Source organism: Rhipicephalus sanguineus, chromosome 7 (assembly GCF_013339695.2).
Source record: "Rhipicephalus sanguineus isolate Rsan-2018 chromosome 7, BIME_Rsan_1.4, whole genome shotgun sequence".
Lineage (NCBI taxonomy): Eukaryota > Metazoa > Arthropoda > Arachnida > Ixodida > Ixodidae > Rhipicephalus > Rhipicephalus sanguineus.
In genome coordinates this window covers 93733443-93753758 of record NC_051182.1, presented here as the reverse complement: position 1 = coordinate 93753758, position 20316 = coordinate 93733443, and the positions used below count along the sequence as shown (strand labels likewise).

Genomic DNA, 20316 nt, shown 5'->3' with positions numbered 1-20316 from the left:
ATCATCACGTTTCCCTGTAAAAGCGTACTCTTTCCTTTCGATTCATGCCTCCTCGTTCGCTTTATATATCATTTGATTCTGTTTTTGTAGCGTTAGCTACACTTGCCTAGCCAGAGCAGGTATCGCGGGGGTCATCATAAGCCGTGCTGCGCATGCGCGCGTGACTCGCCGCTGCTGCTCTGCGCATTCGAGAGGGGTGACGTCGTAGCCATGGCGCGCGCAGCTATTAGATGCGAAGTATCTTAAGGCGCAGCTCAATCCGGTGGTGGTGTGCGGCGTGACCACCCTTACTGCGCATGCGCATACCCTCTCCACACACCTCCTCTCCACTCCCCCTCGCCATTCTCCCTGTCATCTACCCTATCCCATTTCCCCTTTCCACTCACCCTCTCCCATTACCCTCTCCACTTCCCCTCTCCCCTCCCCCTTTCCACTCTTCCTCTGAAACGCGGGCTAGACATGCCGAAATTGTCTCCTGCGCAACGCCGCGATGAGCCCGAGCGCATGCGCGTCCCCTCCCCTTCTCTCTCCTCTCCTACGCTGCCCCCTCTCGCCCGCCCGTCGACCGCGTTCCCCGCTCGCCCTGTGAGAATTAACGGCCAGGCTAGATGGAAGATACGACGCGCGTAGCGTCGCTTTTCGCGTTCCACGACGCGAGCTCGGTATAGCATGCCCAACGAACGCCAACGAAACGCGATCGTGCAAGTGCTCCGGCTTCGCATCTACTCATGGTCCTCTTTAGCGGGAGATGGTGTATTCGCCTTCGCTGTGCAGTCGCCGTCTGACAGTGCGCTGGTGCCGCTTGATAGCGCCTCTGAGTGGCGTTTGCAGGTGGGTAACGCCATGGAGAAGGAGAGCGCAAATGCTGCTCAACGGCGCAGAAGAGCCGAGAAGCTTATGTCATCGGATCCTCAAGTAGTTGCCTGGCAATTAGCGCTTCAGCGTAAGAAGAATGAACAGAGGAACGCTAAAACGTGCTGCGGAAAGCTAAACGTGCTGCGGAAATCTGGAAAGCTCAGAATAATCAGCTGAACCTTTGCTAACGCTACGTATATCCTGGCATAGCCGAGCTAAGCCACTGCAAATTTTTCTTCTTTTTTTAAATAACAGCTCGATATAGTATTAGCGTCAAAGTAGGCAGCTCTCACACGCGGGTATCGAAGAGTGGCTTTTCAACGAGCAGTACAAAGATACCAAATGTACGGGCCAACCATGTTCTTGCTTTCCACGAATTATCCTATTGTGACTTATCCTATTCTAGCGAGGCATCGTGACCAAGTTGCAGTAGCCTCACGATGAACATTACTCAGTTAAGATGTAAGAATTGGTTTTTGGTTTCTTGTTGATATTGGCTTGCCTGCATTGTTCCAGCGCACCACAGTAAAGAAGTGACATAGACGGGAAACAAACAAACAAACATGCAAACGTAAACACTTTCTGTCCCCATGTCCTTTACATTCATGTACTTTTTTTTGGTTGCAGTGCAATCATCAACGTCATCAACCTATTACAGCGTAAGCTGTTATGAGCTTCCAACAGCCGATTTTGGTGGTCATGCTGACCACCGGTGTCCGTCTCAGCTATCGCGCACAATTAGAAAAACATTCGCACAAAGAGAACAGGGTCTTAATCCAGGCACTTTGCATGGCGGTCAGGTATTCCACCACAGAGTAACGCCAGTGCTTGAGAGATCTGAACGAGCTGGCCCACTCCACGGCGCGAGGTCTCGCTTTCCGCGACCTTGGAGAACACCCTCACCGGCCCGCAGTTATGGAGAACAGAGATCATCCGACCACGTACAACGAAATTACGCAGCATTTCTATCTCGGCAGAAGAGACTTTCCCCTTCCTAACAAGAAATTAAATCGAGCACAGGCATTGACTCTCAGGTTACTGCAGACGGGTTCGTATCCCAGCCCGGCTTTATTACATAAAATTTATCCCGACATTTATCCCAATAGCTCCCGCAGGCACTGCAACGAATTCGCTAGCCTAGACCACGTGCTCTGGCATTGCCCCTCGTTACGGAACACGGACCAATTCAATGAAGACAAGTGGCTATCCGCTATCAAGAGCCCCGAAGTCGGGGCTCAACTATGGGCTGTCCAGAGGGCCCACGATTAGAGGCGTAGCCAGAAAATTTTTTTAGGGGGGTTCAACCATACTTTATGTATGTTCGTGCGTGCTTTTGTATGTGTGCGTGTATATATGCGCAAGCAAAATTGAAAAATTTCGGGGGGGGGGGTTTGAAACCCCCCAACCCCCCCCCCCCCCCTTGGCTGCGCCCCTGCCCACGATGCGGCGGTTGGGCTTGGCCTGACTGTTCCAACGTGGGAGCGGCCCGCTGCGCGTTGAGTCGTGCACCTCAGCACTTACAATAAAGTTTCGCATCCATCCATCTATCCATTGTACAAGTGTCATGTCGGGGAGAAGCCATGTCGCAAGATGTAATATTGCGTAGCAGAAGTGAATTCGCACCATGTGAATCGCATAACGAGTGAGTGGTTTAAAGCTGCCGACCCATCGCAAAGGGCCCCGTTACAATTCAACATCATCGCAAGCTACAGCATCACCAAAGTGCGCAATTACGTATAGGTGCACACACTGCCAAACAGACGCGTACTGGGCACATTGCTACGTTGGAGGGCCGGAACATTCGAGCTTCCAACCAGAAAGCGACGAAGGCGCCGCTGAAGTGTCTGCGCTCAACCGGCCTCGCTAAGCGACTATGACACTCCCGTGCTTCAATGCGCGCGGGTTTTTTTTTCTTTATTTTTATTCACCATTTCTCTTTTTTTTTTCCTTCCTTATCTTTCTATCTCCTTACCCCTTCCCCAGTGCAGGGTAGCAAACCAAAAGTCTTTCTTCTGGTTAACCTCCTTGCATTTCACTTAAATTTTCTCTCTCTCTCTCTCTCTCTCTCTCTCTCTCTGCAAAACGACCATAAATTACGGCATAGTGGGTACTATATTTGCACTATACTCGCGGACGACTTTTCTTGGCATTGAAGGGAAAGCTACAGGGCCGGAACTTCTGGCCATTAACTTCCACGCGAAGTAGTCCGGTTTGGCGCGTGCCTAGTACCGCTGTGGGAAGTGATGGCTGCGCGCAATAAGCGTTGCATATCGACGCAGACGCCGCTTAGCGTTTGAGGAGAACGTAAAAGGCGCGACTTAGTCACGCGTGCAGAAACGCAAAGTGACAACGTATAAAGTAAGACAAGTACAAATATCTCACTGGTGTGCGCAGCGTCCTGTCTCAAACAGCTACATGCAGAAAAGGAAGTAGTATATTTCTTTATATCTCGCGTAGGGAAAACGGACGAAATTGTGGGACTAGATCCAATAGCGGTAAGATACGCGCGATTCGGCTCTGTAGAAAAGTTGGTGATAGCGCAGGCTAAAGACAGGCACAACAGAAAAGGCACACTAGAAACAAGATAGCGTTATGTTGTGCCGAGTGCGCCTTTTTTGTTGTCCCTGTTTTTAGCCTGCGCTACCATCAAGAAGAATACAATACCAACAAGCCCATACTGCCACCATCATTGCACTAGGCGCCTAATAGAAAGTACAACAGGCTTGAAGGCCGCTTCTCCAGCATACGCTGCGACTGTACTGCGTGCTCTGCGCAGGCCTGGCCATTTTTTTATGTGCAGAGCAGGACGGAGGCCTCTCCCAATGGCCCCCAATGGACAGTCCTACAAGAGCCGATTCCCTGTTATGTTTGCAATAATGCACGAATGCCAACCAATGCAATAATGAATGTCAACCCGTTTAGGCCAAAACTCTGGATATTTCGTACGATGCTGACCTTCATCTGATTTTAGCGATGTTAATTACTCAGCTGCTTTTTAAAAGCGTACATGGTAAAAAATAACTTCACTTGTGATAAACTCCTTTAATCATGGCATTACAAAGGCATCTCGTACCCAAACCGAGCAAGTGGGAGTCATGCACGGCTTTTGAGAAATCAAAGAAGCTTAATAATATAAATACTATCATGAGCGTTCGTTTGACCCGTAAGGCAAATAGCAACGAGGCTGTCAGAGGAGCACTGAACAGACAGAAAAACTTGGACGATGCTTGAGCTTCGCCTTCAAGAGTAGAACGCGATAGCGTAATCTGGCCCCGTTGGCATCGCCTTCTCAATTGCTAGCTTGGCTTCGTTTCTCGGTGCATGCCTCAACCGTGCCGTAAGGAAACGAACGACTGTGCGTGTAACACTGGCCGTTTCAAAGTATCCTAGAATGCCTACTGCAAGTACAGTTGTTAAGTGCCTGCTGCACCATAATTATTCCTTTTACGAATCAGAGAAGGGCCCACTATGAGTCCGTAAGGCAACATGCGATCCTACGCAGCTGTTCCCTTTGTTGATGCTTTTGCTGCTGATGATGATTAAATATGTCCTGAGAGCTTTCTAACGGGTGGGCCTTTAAAACACCCACTCGTGGCGCAATTCACATGTTTCGACGCCTGGCGCGATTCTACGCTTCTGCCACGCAATATTAGGTGCGTTAAGGAGGCTCCTTCTACTACATGACATTCATATAGTGTTTTTTTTTTTTTTCGAGGCAGTTTCAAGAAATAGCGTAGCTCTGCAGTAGAACACCTGCTTGCCACGCAGACGGTTGGGTTCGATTCTCACTTGAACCCAAAGATGTTTATTATTTATTTTATTTGAGTCTTTCTCGATGATTCATATCGTGTTTTTTTTTTTTCGAAGCAGTTTCAAGATATAGCGCGGCTCCGTGGTAGAACACGTGTGTGCCGCGCAGACGGCCTGGGTTCGATTCTCGCTCGAACCTGAAGATATTTATTATTTGTTTTACTTGCATCTTTCTCAATCTTAAGATGACGGATAAGGTGATTTTTCGCTCACAACGAACGACGCCGTCACCGACGCCGATGCCGGAATTTCTGCGAAACGAGCTTTTAACGCTATCGCCTTAAAATGAAAATTGCATTGTCTCGCAAACTGCCAAACCAGTCAAGTGACGAAGGCGAACAGATTCTTGAGGTAAAAGCGACGCGGGCTCAGGTGCACTTCCGTCGATAAGGTTTGCTCGAAAGTGTTTATGACGCACCGACGCACATGGGGAACACAATAGAAGTCCCATTCTAATCAATCGTAAAGCTAACGACGACATCGAAGAAGTAATCTCGGAGAGAGCACGAAATGACGTCAGCCGCAGATGGTACCAGCCCGGAGTTTTACCTGAAATGCGATGACACATATAAGAAGAATTCTTGAATTAAGACCTGAAGAGATCGGCAAGCAGGATCGTCTAGTATGTCACTCCAGATGAATGCGATGACACACGAATGTGGAAAATTCCGCGCTAGCACGTGAACGACCGGGCGCATGCAAAACTAATGAGAGGATACTCTCGGGAACAAGGCTTCGTGAAAAGTGGGCGACAGTGCGAGATGCCTGAATCTGCCTTTGATGTTGCGGAGCTTCCGCGAGTGTCAATAACAAGTCCTAATTATGAAGTCCTAATTATTAAGACGCAATTCACAAGATATGATTAATCTCTCCTAAAGACAGATATTTAGAGCTGCAATAATATGAAGAACTGTGCTGACATCTATTAAACGTGATCAGCTCTGTTGCATTATGTCTCCTATGTATCTTGTATCAGCAGTGAATCCTCGTAAGGATGCGCGAATCGTAGCTTTATTTAAAAATCAAATCGAATACCGATCGATTAATGGCGGAATCGAATTGAATACGAAACAAATAGTGCCAGGCGCGAATGAGATCGAAAACAATATTCTTCGAACAGTTTGCGAGTGGCGTACGTGTCTTTTCGACATCAACATCAAACAGTTTTTACATATCCTGGCACTCACAAAATCATAAAGTATCTGTCCTTACAGTGCACATAGTAAAACATTCTTTTTAAAGTACACAAGAAAGGAACGTTAAGAATAAATAACTAAGCACTATTTTTGTCCAATTCAGGCTAATTGGAGTACGTGGTTGCGTATTGTTACATAAAAATTAAAAAAGGCAACGTTGTTGGATAATAATTATATGTGTATATCCTTGTGTAGTAAGAGACTATATGTGTGTTAAGAGACTATAACCCACAAGAGAGTATGTCGAACCAGAGACGACGACGACGGTGTGCGCGAGCGAGCGCTCAATGGGTGAGCACGCGCCACGCCGCAGTTGAAGGTGAACAAGAACGGGCTGGAAGACGCCGCCTGCTGTGGTGTTGTTGGCTGAGTATTGAGTGGTTTTAGCTTTTGTGTCCCTAGTCGAGTATCTGCTTTTGATTTTATCTCAATCTTCGGTGCCGATGTCGACCAATTCTCCTGGTCAGGCGCGATCCGCCTGGTCAGCGTCACTGCCGTCTAATGACTTACCGCTAGACTTGTTTTTCCGCAGTGGTGTCAGCAGCATTCCTGTTGCACTGGTGCCCACAAATGGAGGTTTCATCAGGCTCACTAACCCCCAGGCTGTCCAGAAGGAGCTTAAAGCCACGTCAAACCATTTTCAGACCATCACCGACGTGCGCCAATTCGGGCGAGGAGGCATAGTGTGTAGGTCACCAGACCAGACCTGTGTGCAGGATCTGCTTAAGTGCACCTCGTTTGCTTCAACCCCGGTGAGTGCTTTTATTCCGCCTCACCTTGCGTGTACTAAGGGCCTCGTACGGGGCGTCGACTCCAAGTTAAGTCCAGCCGAGACACTAGACAGGATTTCTGGAGCAGGCGTCATTTCCGTTTACCGATGTAATCGCATTATTAACAACGAGAGGATCCCAACTGAATCTGTCATTGCGACATTTGTGGGCACAACATGCCCGTCCGAAATAAAGTTATGGCCTCTCATCTTTCGCGTAGAGCCCCTCGCTTCTCGTCCAATTCAGTGTAAAAACTGCTGGAGGTTCGGCCACAGTGCGGGAGGATGCAAATCAAACCTTCGTTGCCGTACCTGCGGAGAGAGCCATTCTTCAAGCGACTGCTCCGCAACATCAGCAAAGTGTTGTCTCTGTGGAGGGAGTCACTCTGCAGACTACTCCGACTGCTCTGCTCGTGCTCAGGAAGTACACATACTAGAAATTATTGACCGCCGCCGCTGTTCGCGAAGGGAAGCTGTTGATATGGTTAAAGACAGGGCCTTCGGATATTCTGGTGTTGCAGCACGACACACTTCAAATCTAGATTCTAATCTATCGCAGGCAATTGAATCTGCTGTGGAGAAGGCAATGACTAAGGCTATGGATAAACTAATATCCAACCTTTCCGAATGTTTCATGCAAATGATTTCAAATCAGATGACGCCAGGAATCCAGGTTCCTACAGCGCCTGAGTCAACTGTCACCATTGACACCGCTGAACTACATAGGCTAGTGCTGGACAAAATTTCTGCATCTGCAGATAAGGCTAAGCAATCTGTATCACAAGTGCAATCAGACCGGTCTACGCCTCAGCCAAGCACAAGTGATGCCACAGACATGGAAATTGATGCTCGAGCTCATAAACGTGCAAGGTCCCCTATTTCTGCTGCTCTCAAGTCAAAAACTAAAAAGACTGAATCGTTGCTTACGAATAAAGATAACGGCAAGGAAGCGGCAAGCGCCTCTGCGGTGCGCTCACCACCATTGGTCAGTTAAGGGTACTTCAGTGGAACTGCCGATCTATATTCTCAGCCTCAACTGACTTAAATTACCTTTGTAATCAACTTAACCCTGATATTGTAATTCTCCAAGAAACCTGGCTTACACCGGATAAAAATTTCTCTCTCGCAGGTTTTCGTTCTTTTCGATTAGATCGCCAAACACGTGGCGGTAGTTTAATGATTCTGGTATCAAGTAAAATATGTCATAGGGCGCAAATTTCTTTCAGAATGTTGGACTCTGATTGTGAAATTATAGCATTAGATTTGTGTCTTCCAGGCTACCACCCTTTTTCGATCGTAAATTGTTATTTCCCCACCGGTGTACAAAGTACGAGCCACCTCGACAGCGTTTTGACAGCCTGTAGAAAGGAAATTGTACTAACAGGAGACTTCAACTCACATCATTTGTCTTGGGGGCTCAAAACAGATTTGTGTGGGAGGCGACTGTGGGAGTGGACCATTGACAAAAATCTTTCGTGTATGAATAAAGGGCAGGTAACATTTGTTCGAGGTCAGACTCGCTCAGTGTTAGATTTAACGTTCTGCACAAAAGCGATCAATATTTTATCATGGTCCGTGGTTGACTCGGCAACTAACAGCGATCATCTTCCTGTAGTTTTTGATATTACTTGCCCAATAATAACTTTAGATCAGCCAACACGCATATATGTCAATCACAAGAAATTTCAAAGCTGTCTGCGTTCTGCTCTTTTAAAACTTCAGAATGCCAGTGGTCAGGAAATTGCGTCTAAGATCGGCTCAATACTAGACGGATCTCGGAAAAACTCCGAGTTCGTTATCCCATCGAGTAAACGATCCTCTTCTCGTTGGTGGAATGATGAATGTACGCGCGATTACAGAAGACGAAAAGCTGCCTGGAAAAAGCTCCTACATAATCAATGCCCAACAAATTGGAAAGACTATCAGTTTCTCGCTGGCGTATTTAAGCGCACTGTTAACCGTGCAAAAGAAGAATATGACATTAGACATTACGATTACCTTTCCAAGTCAAAAAATAAGCGTGCTTTGTTTGCGTACCTTCGAACAAGAAAAGTACTGCCAACGCCTTTAACATTAGAATCTTGTATCTTGACGCCGCAAGAAATGAGCGCTTCACTGGAAGAGATAGCCAAAGGTTTAGAACGTCGCTTTACCACTAATCTATCGGCTATTCGCAACATGTCGGTATCTTCGCATGATTTTCCGGCAATTTCTTTATATGAATTGACTCAGACTGTATTATGTCTACCGAACACTGCTCCTGGACCAGATGGAATTACGAATTCAATGCTAAAAGTTTTACTTCAGGAATCGCCTAATGTTCTTTTAGAACTTGTGAATTATTCCTTAAAGAATGCATGGATACCCTTGGAGTGGAAAATTGCTAAAATTATATTGCTGCTTAAGAAACAAGATGGAGGGTATATTTTGGATAACATAAGGCCAATCGCCTTGACGTCAAATCTAGTAAAATTAATCGAGAGAATTATCCATACTCGAATCAATGATTTTATTGACGAGAGATCAATTCTAAGTCCCTGTCAAATCGGGTTCAGGGCTGGGTGTTCAATTTGGAATGCCCATGTTGATTTAGAAAGTCGTATACACTTAGCACGACTACGTAATGAATATGCGGCTTTAGTTACTTTAGACATCGCTAAAGCATATGATACTGTAGAACATGGTATTTTATTGGATCGATTGGAATATCTCAATTTTCCGGCATACATAGTAGCGTGGATTCGGAAATTCCTTGTGGACAGAAAATTTTATTGTTTTAAAAGCGGTTTTTCATCGACTACCCATACACAAACGAGAGGAGTACCGCAAGGCTCAGTGCTTTCCCCGGTGCTATTTAATATACTAATGAGCACCATTCCACGACACGAGGAAATAACAACTTATGTGTATGCTGACGACATCGCATTCTTTGCAACGGCAGATAATATCCAGACATTATATGAACGGATGCAGACTTACCTTAATACCCTGGAGATCTGGCTCGATCACAATCACTTTTTGCTTAATCCGAGTAAATGTGCCCTTCTTGTTTTTCCACTGCAATGCCCTGTGCACATCTCACTGAGTTACCATTATGAGGACATACCACAGGTGGAGTCTATTAAGTACCTTGGGGTAATTTATGATCAATCCCTTAACTGGCGACCCCACATCGAATATACAGCTGGAAAAGGTGCGCGTGCTGTTGGCATGTTGCGTAGGCTAAGCAACTACCGCACAGGTTTGAAAAGAGACACACTATTAATGATCTATCGCATGTACGTTCGCCCTATCTTGGAATTTGGCTGCGTACTATTCTCTGGTGCCCCAGCCTATAAGATACGGCCTTTAATTCTTTTGGAAAGGGAAGCGCTGCGCTTATGCCTCGGCCTTCCAAAAACTGTTTCTAACAACGTTCTGTATCTAGAATCGAGGGTTCCTTCTCTTTCGTGCCGGTTTCGCCTTCTGACTGTTCAGACATTCTTAAGAATTTACGAGTCCCCACTACGACAATCAGAAACAGCTTTTATTTCCCATCCGGAATTATTTTTTGGGGCTAGATGGCCGCGATTTCACACACCCCAAATTATATTTGCACAACGTTTACTGGACCCTTTGAACGTACATATCTGCGATATAACCCCGCCTCGTGATAATTCGTACCCTGTGGATATTCAATTTGATGATATTTTTCCTAATAATGCAAAATTACTCCCCCATCATACTTTAGACGGTTTATTACAAGAACACCTGCAGAGCATTAGCACTAACATTATTATTGCTACAGATGCATCACAGTGTGACGAAAAGTCAGGTGTTGGTATATTTAGCCCGAATTTGGACTGGTCTTATTCCCTTCGACTACCCGACTTCATACCCGTTTTTGTGGCTGAATTTCTGGCAGTAGTGCTGGCATTGCGCAAGTTAAACTCGACAATTACATCTGCCGTTATACTCACAGATTCCCTATCCCTCTGTGCTGCACTTTCTGCTGGGGTTGACTCCCACGTAATAAAGGCGTTTCGTGCACTGGTACCCGTGCATTTGAGAAAAGTTCGCTTAGTTTGGGTTCCTGGACATAAAGGGTTGCTCCTAAATGAAATTGCCGATTCTTTAGCGAAGTCGTCGATTAATGGACCGATTTTACCTTCTTTTCCAACATCCGCTTATGTGACGGCTGCGCGATTTCGCAGGCGTAGCATTATGGAAGTTTTTGCAGACACAGCACTCACAAGTTCCACAGAATATCGGCACTTATTATATCCCTGGCGGAGGTCATTTTGTCAAACCCGTAAACTGGAAGTGTCAATTACGAGGCTACGATGTCGTGTACCGAGGCTAAATTTCTACCAACACAGGTCTGCTCAGGCACCTTCTCCACTGTGCGCATTCTGTGGTGAGCTGGAAACAATTGATCATTTCTTTCTGACCTGCAGGCGATATACTACAGCACGAAAAACCCATTTGGAAAGGCCTTTACGGGCTATTGGAATGAATTTATCTGTGCCTGTGCTTTTGTCTTTTGGAGCCTCTATTTCTGGGTTCTCCAATGCGAAGGTTTGCGTGGCTGTGAGGGATTACCTCAATGAAACCAATCGGCTAACTAGATAATCTATATTACTATTCTTCTGTGTCAACTCATGTATATAGTTAAAATATTCGGGCATTGATTTATTTTATTTCATTATTGTTATTTCTTTATTTATTTTTCATATTTGATCAAGTGTCAAAATTTCCTATCAAATTTATAATTTTTCTATTTTGTAACCTCCCCTCTAAAGAATTATAACATTTATAAAACCACTCAAGTCTTGGCCAATCCCCCACAGTGGGTGTGAGCCAAAGTTGCAGGTGAACAAGAACAAGAACAAGAGACGCTTTTCTCGTGGCCGGTCGTTCGACGCTCTCGCAGCAGTGTTTTTTTCTGCCTGGTGGTTTGGTGCGATCTGTTGTCGGGGTGTCGGTCGCGTGTCGGGCGGCAGTGTATTTGTGAGTTTTTGTTCTATTTTTTCCCCTTTTTACTGACCTGATCGTACTGTGAGTACCTAATGTCTCTCTCCTCCCCTGGCCAGAGGTCTTTCCTCTGGACGGCCTCTCTTCCCAATAATGACATGCCTATAGAGGCTTTTTTGCGCAGTGGTATTCACAGCGTGCCAGTAGCACTAGTGCCGACCAACGGGGGATTAATCCGTGTCAAAAACCCAAAGGTAATTCAGGAGGAGTTGCGGAAAGCTACCCCACACTACCAAAACATCACCGATGTCCGACAGTTTGGCAGGGGCGGAGTTCTGTGTTGCTCTCCGGACCAGGCCTGTGTTTCTGACCTCTTAAAGTGCTCAACGTTTGCATCCCATCCGGTGAGCCCATTTATTCCTGCTCATCTCGCTTGCGTTAAAGGCTTAGTCCGCGGAGTTGACTCGAGCCTGTGCGCTTCAGAGGTTTTGGAAATGTTTTCAGCGGCCGGGGCAACATCAGTGTACCGATGCTCTCGCGTCTCTGATAATCAGAGAGTCCCCACAGAGTCGGTCATTGTGACATTTGCAGGCATAAATAGGCCCACAGAGATTAAGGCATGGCCCTTAATTTATAGAGTTGAAGCACTTACTCCACGTCCACTGCAATGCGTTCAGTGTTGGCGTTATGGTCATACCATTAAGGGCTGCCGATCATCTCCTAGGTGCCGCATATGCGGAGAAGACCATGACACTAGAACATGTAATTCCCAAAGCGAAAGATGCTGTCTTTGTCAAGGTTCGCACCCTGCTGATCATGCAAACTGCCTGGCGAGAGCTCAAGAGCTTCAAATTTTAGAAATCATAGACAGGCAGCGATGCTCACGCCGTGAAGCTAGGGCTATCGTATTAGAGAGATCCTGTGGATATGCTGAAGCTGCTGCTCGGCATTCTAAAGCCATGGATGCATCTATAGGGGAAGTCGTGGCAGCTGCTGTCGAAAAGGCTATGTCGAAAGCACTGAATACAATTTTTTCAAATCTTTCAGAGACAGTCGGACAAGTTTTGTCGGCTCAGATGTCACAAATTTTGCAGGTTGCAGGGCGAGCATCTGCTGATACAGGTATTCATGTGGGCATAAATGAAAAAACCATCCATGAGGGCATAAATGAAAAAATCACGACAGAAACTGCGTCTGGCAGTTTTGCCTACACTGATTCTCCCACATTTAGTTTAGAACAGGAGGATGGTAATAACTCCGAGACCACTTCACAAAGTACTGAAAGTATGGATTTGGACACTAGAGCCGGTAAACGTCGGGCTACCCCCCACTCCCCGAAATCTGTTCTTCTACATAGATTGAAGACAAAAAAATGTCAGGATAATAGTCCACTAACGAAGGATGATTTCTTGAAAGACAACATTCTTCAGAAAGCAGTTGAGACCGCCGGCCTACCTTCAACATAGGGTCATTAAAAGTACTTCAGTGGAATTGCCGCTCACTTCTTGCTGCAGCAACTGACCTGTTAAAACTTTGTGCAGAACTTACTCCTGATTTAATTCTATTGCAAGAAACCTGGTTATCTACAGAAAAAAGTTTTAATCTAAATAATTATCACTGTTTTCGGTTGGATCGCCCTTCTAGTAGAGGGGGCCTAGCGTTTTTCATCTCTACGAAATTTGGCCATAGAGCAAAAATTTCATATCGGTCAACGTCGGCAGAAAGTGAAATTTTGGCATTGGACGTAGCTATTCCTGGATATACACCATTTTCCATAGTGAATGTTTATTTCCCTACAGGTGTTCTGAACACTACTTTACTTGATTCCGCAGTAGCCGCATGTAGAAAGAATATAATCATAGCAGGAGATTTCAATTCACACCACATTTCGTGGGGTTACCGATCCGATGCGTGTGGTTGTTAGAATGGACCAGCTTGAATGACGTTCATTGCGCGAATTACAGAACTCCAACTTATGTATCTGGCCTATCAAGTTCTGTGATAGACTTGACCTTTTCAAGCTCGAGTTGCATTATTTCGTCCTGGTCTGCCATCACATCGGCCACAAACAGTGATCACCTACCAATATTATTTGAAATAGTGTGCCCACTTACTTCGTTAACCAAACATGTTCGAAATTATGTTAATTACAGCAAATTTAAAGATTCACTACGATCAGGCTTAAATAAACAGACAGGATTAAGTGATCAGGTAAAAGCAATTCATTTATGTCAGCTATTAGGTGACAGTAGGAAAAAAGCCGAATTCAGAATGCAATCAACTAAAAATAGAACGCATTCACCATGGTGGAACACAGACTGTGATCGCGACTATAGGCGACGAAAAGCAGCTTGGAAGAAGTTACTCTACAACCAGTGCCCACGTAATTGGAAAGACTATAAATATACCGCTGCCACGTTTAGACAAACGGTTGACAAAGCAAAAGAAGATTATAACTCCAAACATTACAGCTATATGTCAGAGACCAAAAATAAGAAAGCACTCTTTAGGTTTCTGCGATGCAGAAAGATTGTTCCGCCACCAATAAATATAGAATCGGTTTGTTTATCACCCGCAGAATTGTTGCAGTCATTGGAGGCAATTGGGAAGGGATTGGAAGATCGCTTTGCATCGTTGTTACCCTATCATTTGTCAGTTACAGGAAAAGCTAATGAATATAAGGCAACCACATTAGAAGAGATATCAGAAATAGTAAAGTCACTGCCAGCTTCATCTCCAGGTCCTGACAACATAACTACAGGCATGATAAAAATTTTGTTTGATTTGTCTCCCAGTGATATTCTTAACTTTATAAATTTTTCTATAGAAAACGCATGGATTCATCCCGAGTGGAAAGTCGCCAAAGTAATTCCACTACTTAAAAAACAGGGCGCTGGCTATGCAATCGACAATATTAGACCTATTTCGCTCACTTCAAACCTTGTAAAACTAATAGAGCGGGTTTTATATAGGCATATTGAAGAATGGGTAGAAGAAAATCACATATTGAGTGATTCCCAAATTGGATTCAGACCTGGGTGCTCTATATGGTGTGCACATGTTGATCTAGAAAGCAGAATTAAGCTTGCTCGGCACAAAAAGCAGTACGCCGCACTGGTAACCTTAGATATTGCTAAGGCGTATGACAGTGTAGAGCACGCCATCTTGATTAATAAACTCCGAAATGTTAACGTTCCTGAGTATATAATTGCATGGATACAAAATTTTTTAAGCGGACGCACATTTTATTGCTCGCAGACAAGGGGAGTTCCTCAAGGATCGGTTCTCTCGCCTATGGTATTTAATATATTACTAAGCTCTATTCCTTCTCACAATGACGTGCAAGTGTATGTATACGCGGACGACATTGCATTCTTTTCAGCTTCTAATGATATACACTTGCTATATAATATTCTACAATCATATATGAATGAGATTGAAGTATGGCTTAGTGACCTGCACATGTCCCTTAATGTTAACAAGAGTGCTCTTCTCGCGTTCCCGTTGACATCTCCTGTGCGAATCGCACTGATGTATGGGCAGGATTTTATTCCACAGGTAGAGTCATTAAAATATTTAGGCATAGTATACACTACCAATCTTAATTGGAGCCCACATATTGAATATATTGCATCCAAAGGATTACGTGCACTTGGTTTGTTAAGGCGAATCAGCGGCGTTCGTTTTGGAATGCGTAGAAAAACATTGTTAATGATATATAGCATGTACGTCCGACCAATATTAGAGTTTGGATGTGTGTTATTCTGTGGGGCACCCGCTTATAAATTACGCCCTCTCCTAACTATAGAACGTGAGGCATTACGGATATGTTTAGGCCTTCCTAAGTTTGTAGCTAATAATATCCTTTACCATGAAACATACCTGCCGTCTCTGCAAACTAGGTTTCGTATTCTAACAGTCCAGACATTTCTAAACATCTATGCCTCCCCACAGAGACGCTCGCAATATATATTTCTTCGCGAACCGTCCAGATTTTTTGATTGTGAGTGGTCTCGGTTACATCGCCCTCAAATAATTTTCGTACAGCAGCTGTTGGAGCCGTTACAAGTAACAATGCGCGAAATAAGTTTCCCAAGTGTACTCAATCATAAAACAATAATAGAATTTGATGATATATTTCCAAAAAATGCTAAACTATTGCCTATTAGATATTTAAATTGCTTGTTGAGCGACCACCTTAAGAGTCTACGGATAAGTTCAGTCATAGCCACAGATGCCTCCGTTGCAGATGAGAAGGCAGGAGTGGGCATTTATTCAACAGCTTTAAACTGGTCCTTTTCTCTTCGACTGCCCGATTTTACGCCAATATTCCAGGCAGAATTAATGGCAATTATTCTGGCATTACGCAAACTCCCAGCATCTATTTCTTCAGTGGTTATATTGACCGACTCTTTGTCAGTTTGCACTGCTTTGACAGTACCAAAGTCATCGAGCTGCCTGTCAGAATTATATACATATATGCCCAATCATGTACGTATTGTCCGTTTGGTTTGGGTACCAGGTCATACTGGAATAACTCTAAATGAAGCAGCGGACACATTGGCGGCGGCATCAATTCAGGGCCCGGTCCTGAAGGTTCTAAGACCCTCCTCCCAAAATACTATCGCACGATTTCGATATTTTTGTATTCGAGAGGAACACACACGATCTTCTGTTCTAAACGGGGCAGACTTTCAGCACCTTAGGTTTCCATGGCATAGTTCATGGTGTGGCACAAGACAATTAGAAGTTACGTTAACTAGATTGCGATGCAGAATTCCCTCTTTAAATTTTTACTTACACAGGCCTGGTTTTGTTCCTTCCCCTCAATGTTGTTATTGTTCGCAAGCAGAAACCATAGAGCATTTTTTCACAGAATGTCGCCGATATCAACATCTAAGGCAAAGATTTCTTGAACCTCCTTTCCGAAAACTTGGGCTTGAGCTTTCCGTAACGGCATTACTCTCCCTGGGGGCGTCGGCACTGGGTCACTGCAACAGGGACATATGTGAGGCAGTAATTAACTATATAAACGAATCAAAAAGACTGCCGTGCTAATATTTCTAGTACACACCGGTGATTTATTTATTTCATTTATCGTTCATAATTTATTTAATGCTTTTATTTAACTAACTCTTTCTCTTCCATTTTTTTTTTCTATCTCTTTAGCATTCAATTGGGAAACCGCGAACACAAATAACATTTTCGCTTACTTAAAATTATCTCTTTAGAATTATCCTTTTTTTTTTCTCCCCCCCCCCTCTTTTTTTTTTTTTTTTCACTCACATCCTACTGCCGCACGATTCGTGGCCGATCCCCCGTGGTGGGTTGTGCCATTCCTCTAGGATCAACCAACCAACCAACCAACCAAGCTCGCGAAGCTCGAGAGCGGCAGAACGTCGCCGGGCTGAAAGAACGCGGCCAGGCAGCCAGAGCGCCGGTCGTTGGGCCGAGAGAAAAAGGGACCGAGCTGGTGCGACCAGGCCAGCCGGGACGAGCTTGCTGTGTCCCGGGAACGAGCAAGCGTGCGGGCCAGGAGCCGAGATCGTGGCCTCGGTGCCACGTACAGGCGGTTCCGGCCCAACCTGAGCTGACCCCGTTCCGGAGGCGAGATCGTGGCCTCGGTGCCACGTCCAAGCGGTTCCGGCACAACCTGAGCTGACCCCGTTCTGGAGCCGAGATCGTGGCCTCGGTGCCACGCCCAAACTGACCTTTTCCCGAGCCGAGATCGTGGCCTCGGTGCCACGTCCGAGTCGGCCGTCGTCAGCGTGGGCCTGTACGTTCCGCGACGAGCAGGTCGTCGTCTGCTCGTGCACCTTCGCACGACTTCATCACTCACCTGTCCGCTTCGTGCTGGCATCGTCGCTACCTGACTGCGGTACTGTGAGTGACGCTCGACGGGCCTATACGTCAGGACGCGCCGATCCTCTCGCGTGTGGGTTATAAACTCTGAGATTTAAGACTTGAGGGATATTTGTATTGTTCAGTGGGACAAAGCGTGTGTAATTGTGTGTGTGTCAAGTCGATAAATGTGTTCCATGTTCGTGTCTTGGTTTTCCTGCATCTGAGGGCCCAAGAACCACCACACCTTGCGACCTGAAAGTCTGAAATGCGTGACGCCTGCTGCGGCGGCAGCGTGAAAAAGATATTGTTATTAGTTGAAACCCCCGTATATATGCCACTATTACTGTGTAAGTAAGTTGCAATGAAACACTTTTATATTTCATCCGATCAGAAGACACAGGTTCTGCATGTATAAAGAGTACTCAACAATATCTACTGCCGTTGGACGTGTCTGGATTGAACTTGTTTGCAAGTTTTTCGGAATAGAGGGAGAGAAGGTAGTAGAATTTTTGCACAAATCTCCCTTTGATCGTCTACATCTGACGACGTTCGAAAACAATTTAATTTGGAAATATTAGGATTTTCAATAATGTATGCTTGACCTGAGGACCGAAATCGAATAGCGACGACACAATTCGAAGGACGAATGGAATCACTCGTATATTAAATTCGAATGGAATATATGAGAATATATGAATATATATATGTCTCCATCTACTTCTTTCTATTTCTGTTTTGCTCTCTGTTTTTTCTATCTTTTTTTCGTGCCTACTTCTTCCCATCTCGTTCTCTCTCTTTCTGTCTTTCTATCTTTTAGGGGCGAAGCTCCTTAAAGCGGCACCCGTTCGTCCCTCGTAGTTGTCGTAGTCGTAGTGCGTAACCAGTCGTAACGCTAGTACCAGATCTTGACCTCCAAGGTGGTGCCGGTGGGAGATTTTTCCTGTGCGTTGTTGAACAATAAAAAATTCGCAGCGTGCGCGTTAACTAAAAGCCGAATTCTTCTGTCTCTCATTCCCCATTAGCAGCCATTGGCATGTTCCAGTAGGAAACGTTAGTAGAAGTAGAAGTGTAAGTGTTAGCTAAAAGCCGACTTCTTCTGTCTCTCATTCCCATTAGCAGCCATTGTTTACCTCCAAGGTAGTGCCTGGTGAGATTTCTCCTGTGCGTGATTAAACAATAAAATTTTGTTCAAAACGCCGTTGATTGATGAAATAAACCAACTAAAGACGCCAGATGTTTTGTAAAAGCAAAACGAAAGAACGCCAGATGTTTCTAAAGCAAAACGAAAAGACGCCAGCTGCTTAACGAAAGACGCCAGATGTTTCATAAAGCAATGGTTTTCTAAACAATGAAAATTCACAGCGTACATGTAAAATTAAAGTGAGCTACTAGTTGTCATAACTCTCATCGAACCTTTAGTATAAACGCGCCCGATTTCACGTCGGTGATGATGTACTGGGCAGAATTCACGGAAGATTCACGGTTTACCGATGAACCTCCGCAGCTTCGCCCACTCATCATCATTCACTCCGTGGATATGCTGTGATTTTTGACCTGGCCTGGTTTTTGTAACCAGGTCACCAAGCAATGATCTATTAATGCATATAATCTGTTTGTATTGATTATTTCTGCGTGTGCATGTTCCCGTAGGTGTGTGGGTTCTTGTATATACACATTTCATGCCAACACTGTACATTTGAGTAAATTACATGTACCATATCATCTGCTGTACATATATGCTGACGTGTTCACAGTCATGTATATTGTATATATACATCGACATGTGCATTGTGTATTTTGGGAAAAGTGTGTGTATGTTAGTCCTCAGTAGCATGTGTTGAGGACACACTGTGGACTTGGACATTTCTGTTAAAAGTTTCATGTATATTTATGTTTGTGTCATGTGTTTAGTCATTTGTGTCGTTGTTTTATAGAGACTGTTTCCAAGTGTTCGTAGCGTCTTTTGATGGAATAAGTCTTTTCTAAACTATTCGGTAGTGAATATAGTGTTCTATACTCCTGCTAAGTGCAATGCGTTTACAGACCGAAGGTGAACGGAGGCATGGTTAGCCAGTTCCAAGCGAAACAGCCACCGAGCTTCGCTGCGAGGCCGAGAGGGGGTGCTACCGTTCCATCATCGCAAAGTTTCTGAGGGTTTCGCTGCTACGGGTGCTCCCACGCAGCAGCCACTAGCAAGGCGCCGGCTGGCGGAAGGTCTCTCCCGTCATGGACGCCGCTGAGGAGGCTCGCCGAGAACGACAGCTCTCGCTCGCCCAAGAACGGCAGTGCTGACGAAGAGCGGATCCCGCCGTGAGGGCTATGCGAGCAGAAGAATAACGACCACGTCGATTCCCTACTTTAGGAAACCAGGACACAGCAGTCAAATGGCAACAGCGTAAGGAAAATCCCTAGGTGACAGCCAGACAAACACAAGCGAAACGCCGGTATCTGCAGATCCCGAGGTGCGGACGCGAAAAGCTACTGCGAGAAGAGTAACACAGGGACATTGCGTGCATTGCATTTCCTCAGCAACCTATTAGAGGGGAGTTGTCCAAACTTTTTTGTACTTCTTTTTAACTTTAGGGCAGTAATTATGACATAAACTGAAAAAGAATGCATAAGACAAAAAATGAACTTGCCTTCGTTAGGGATCGAACCCACAACCTTCGGATAACGAGTCTCACGCTTTTATCCGAATTATCTAGATCTGGCCTTAAGCGAAGGCAAATTGCTTTTTCTTTGACGCCTGACCGATTTTGTCATAATGACCACCACACATAAAAAATTCACAGTATATCCACGGGTGAATGATGAAGAACTTGGGCGAAGCTCCTGAAGCAATCATGGTTACACCGTGAAATCTTCAGTGGTTTCGTCCAGCAGTAATCA

General features: G+C 45.2%; 1 protein-coding gene across 1 annotated transcript in view; it reads left to right on the top strand.

Moving 5' to 3' along the window:
* The window catches only part of LOC125759130 (uncharacterized), a 29181-nt gene extending 9440 nt beyond the window's left edge, over positions 1-19741 (top strand). The window contains exons 2-4 of the mRNA XM_049417446.1: positions 6394-6613; positions 19471-19492; positions 19611-19741. Coding sequence (XP_049273403.1) covers positions 6394-6613; positions 19471-19492; positions 19611-19741 — 373 coding nt within the window. The remainder of the gene's footprint in view (positions 1-6393; positions 6614-19470; positions 19493-19610) is intronic.
* The last annotated feature ends 575 nt before the right edge of the window (positions 19742-20316 follow it).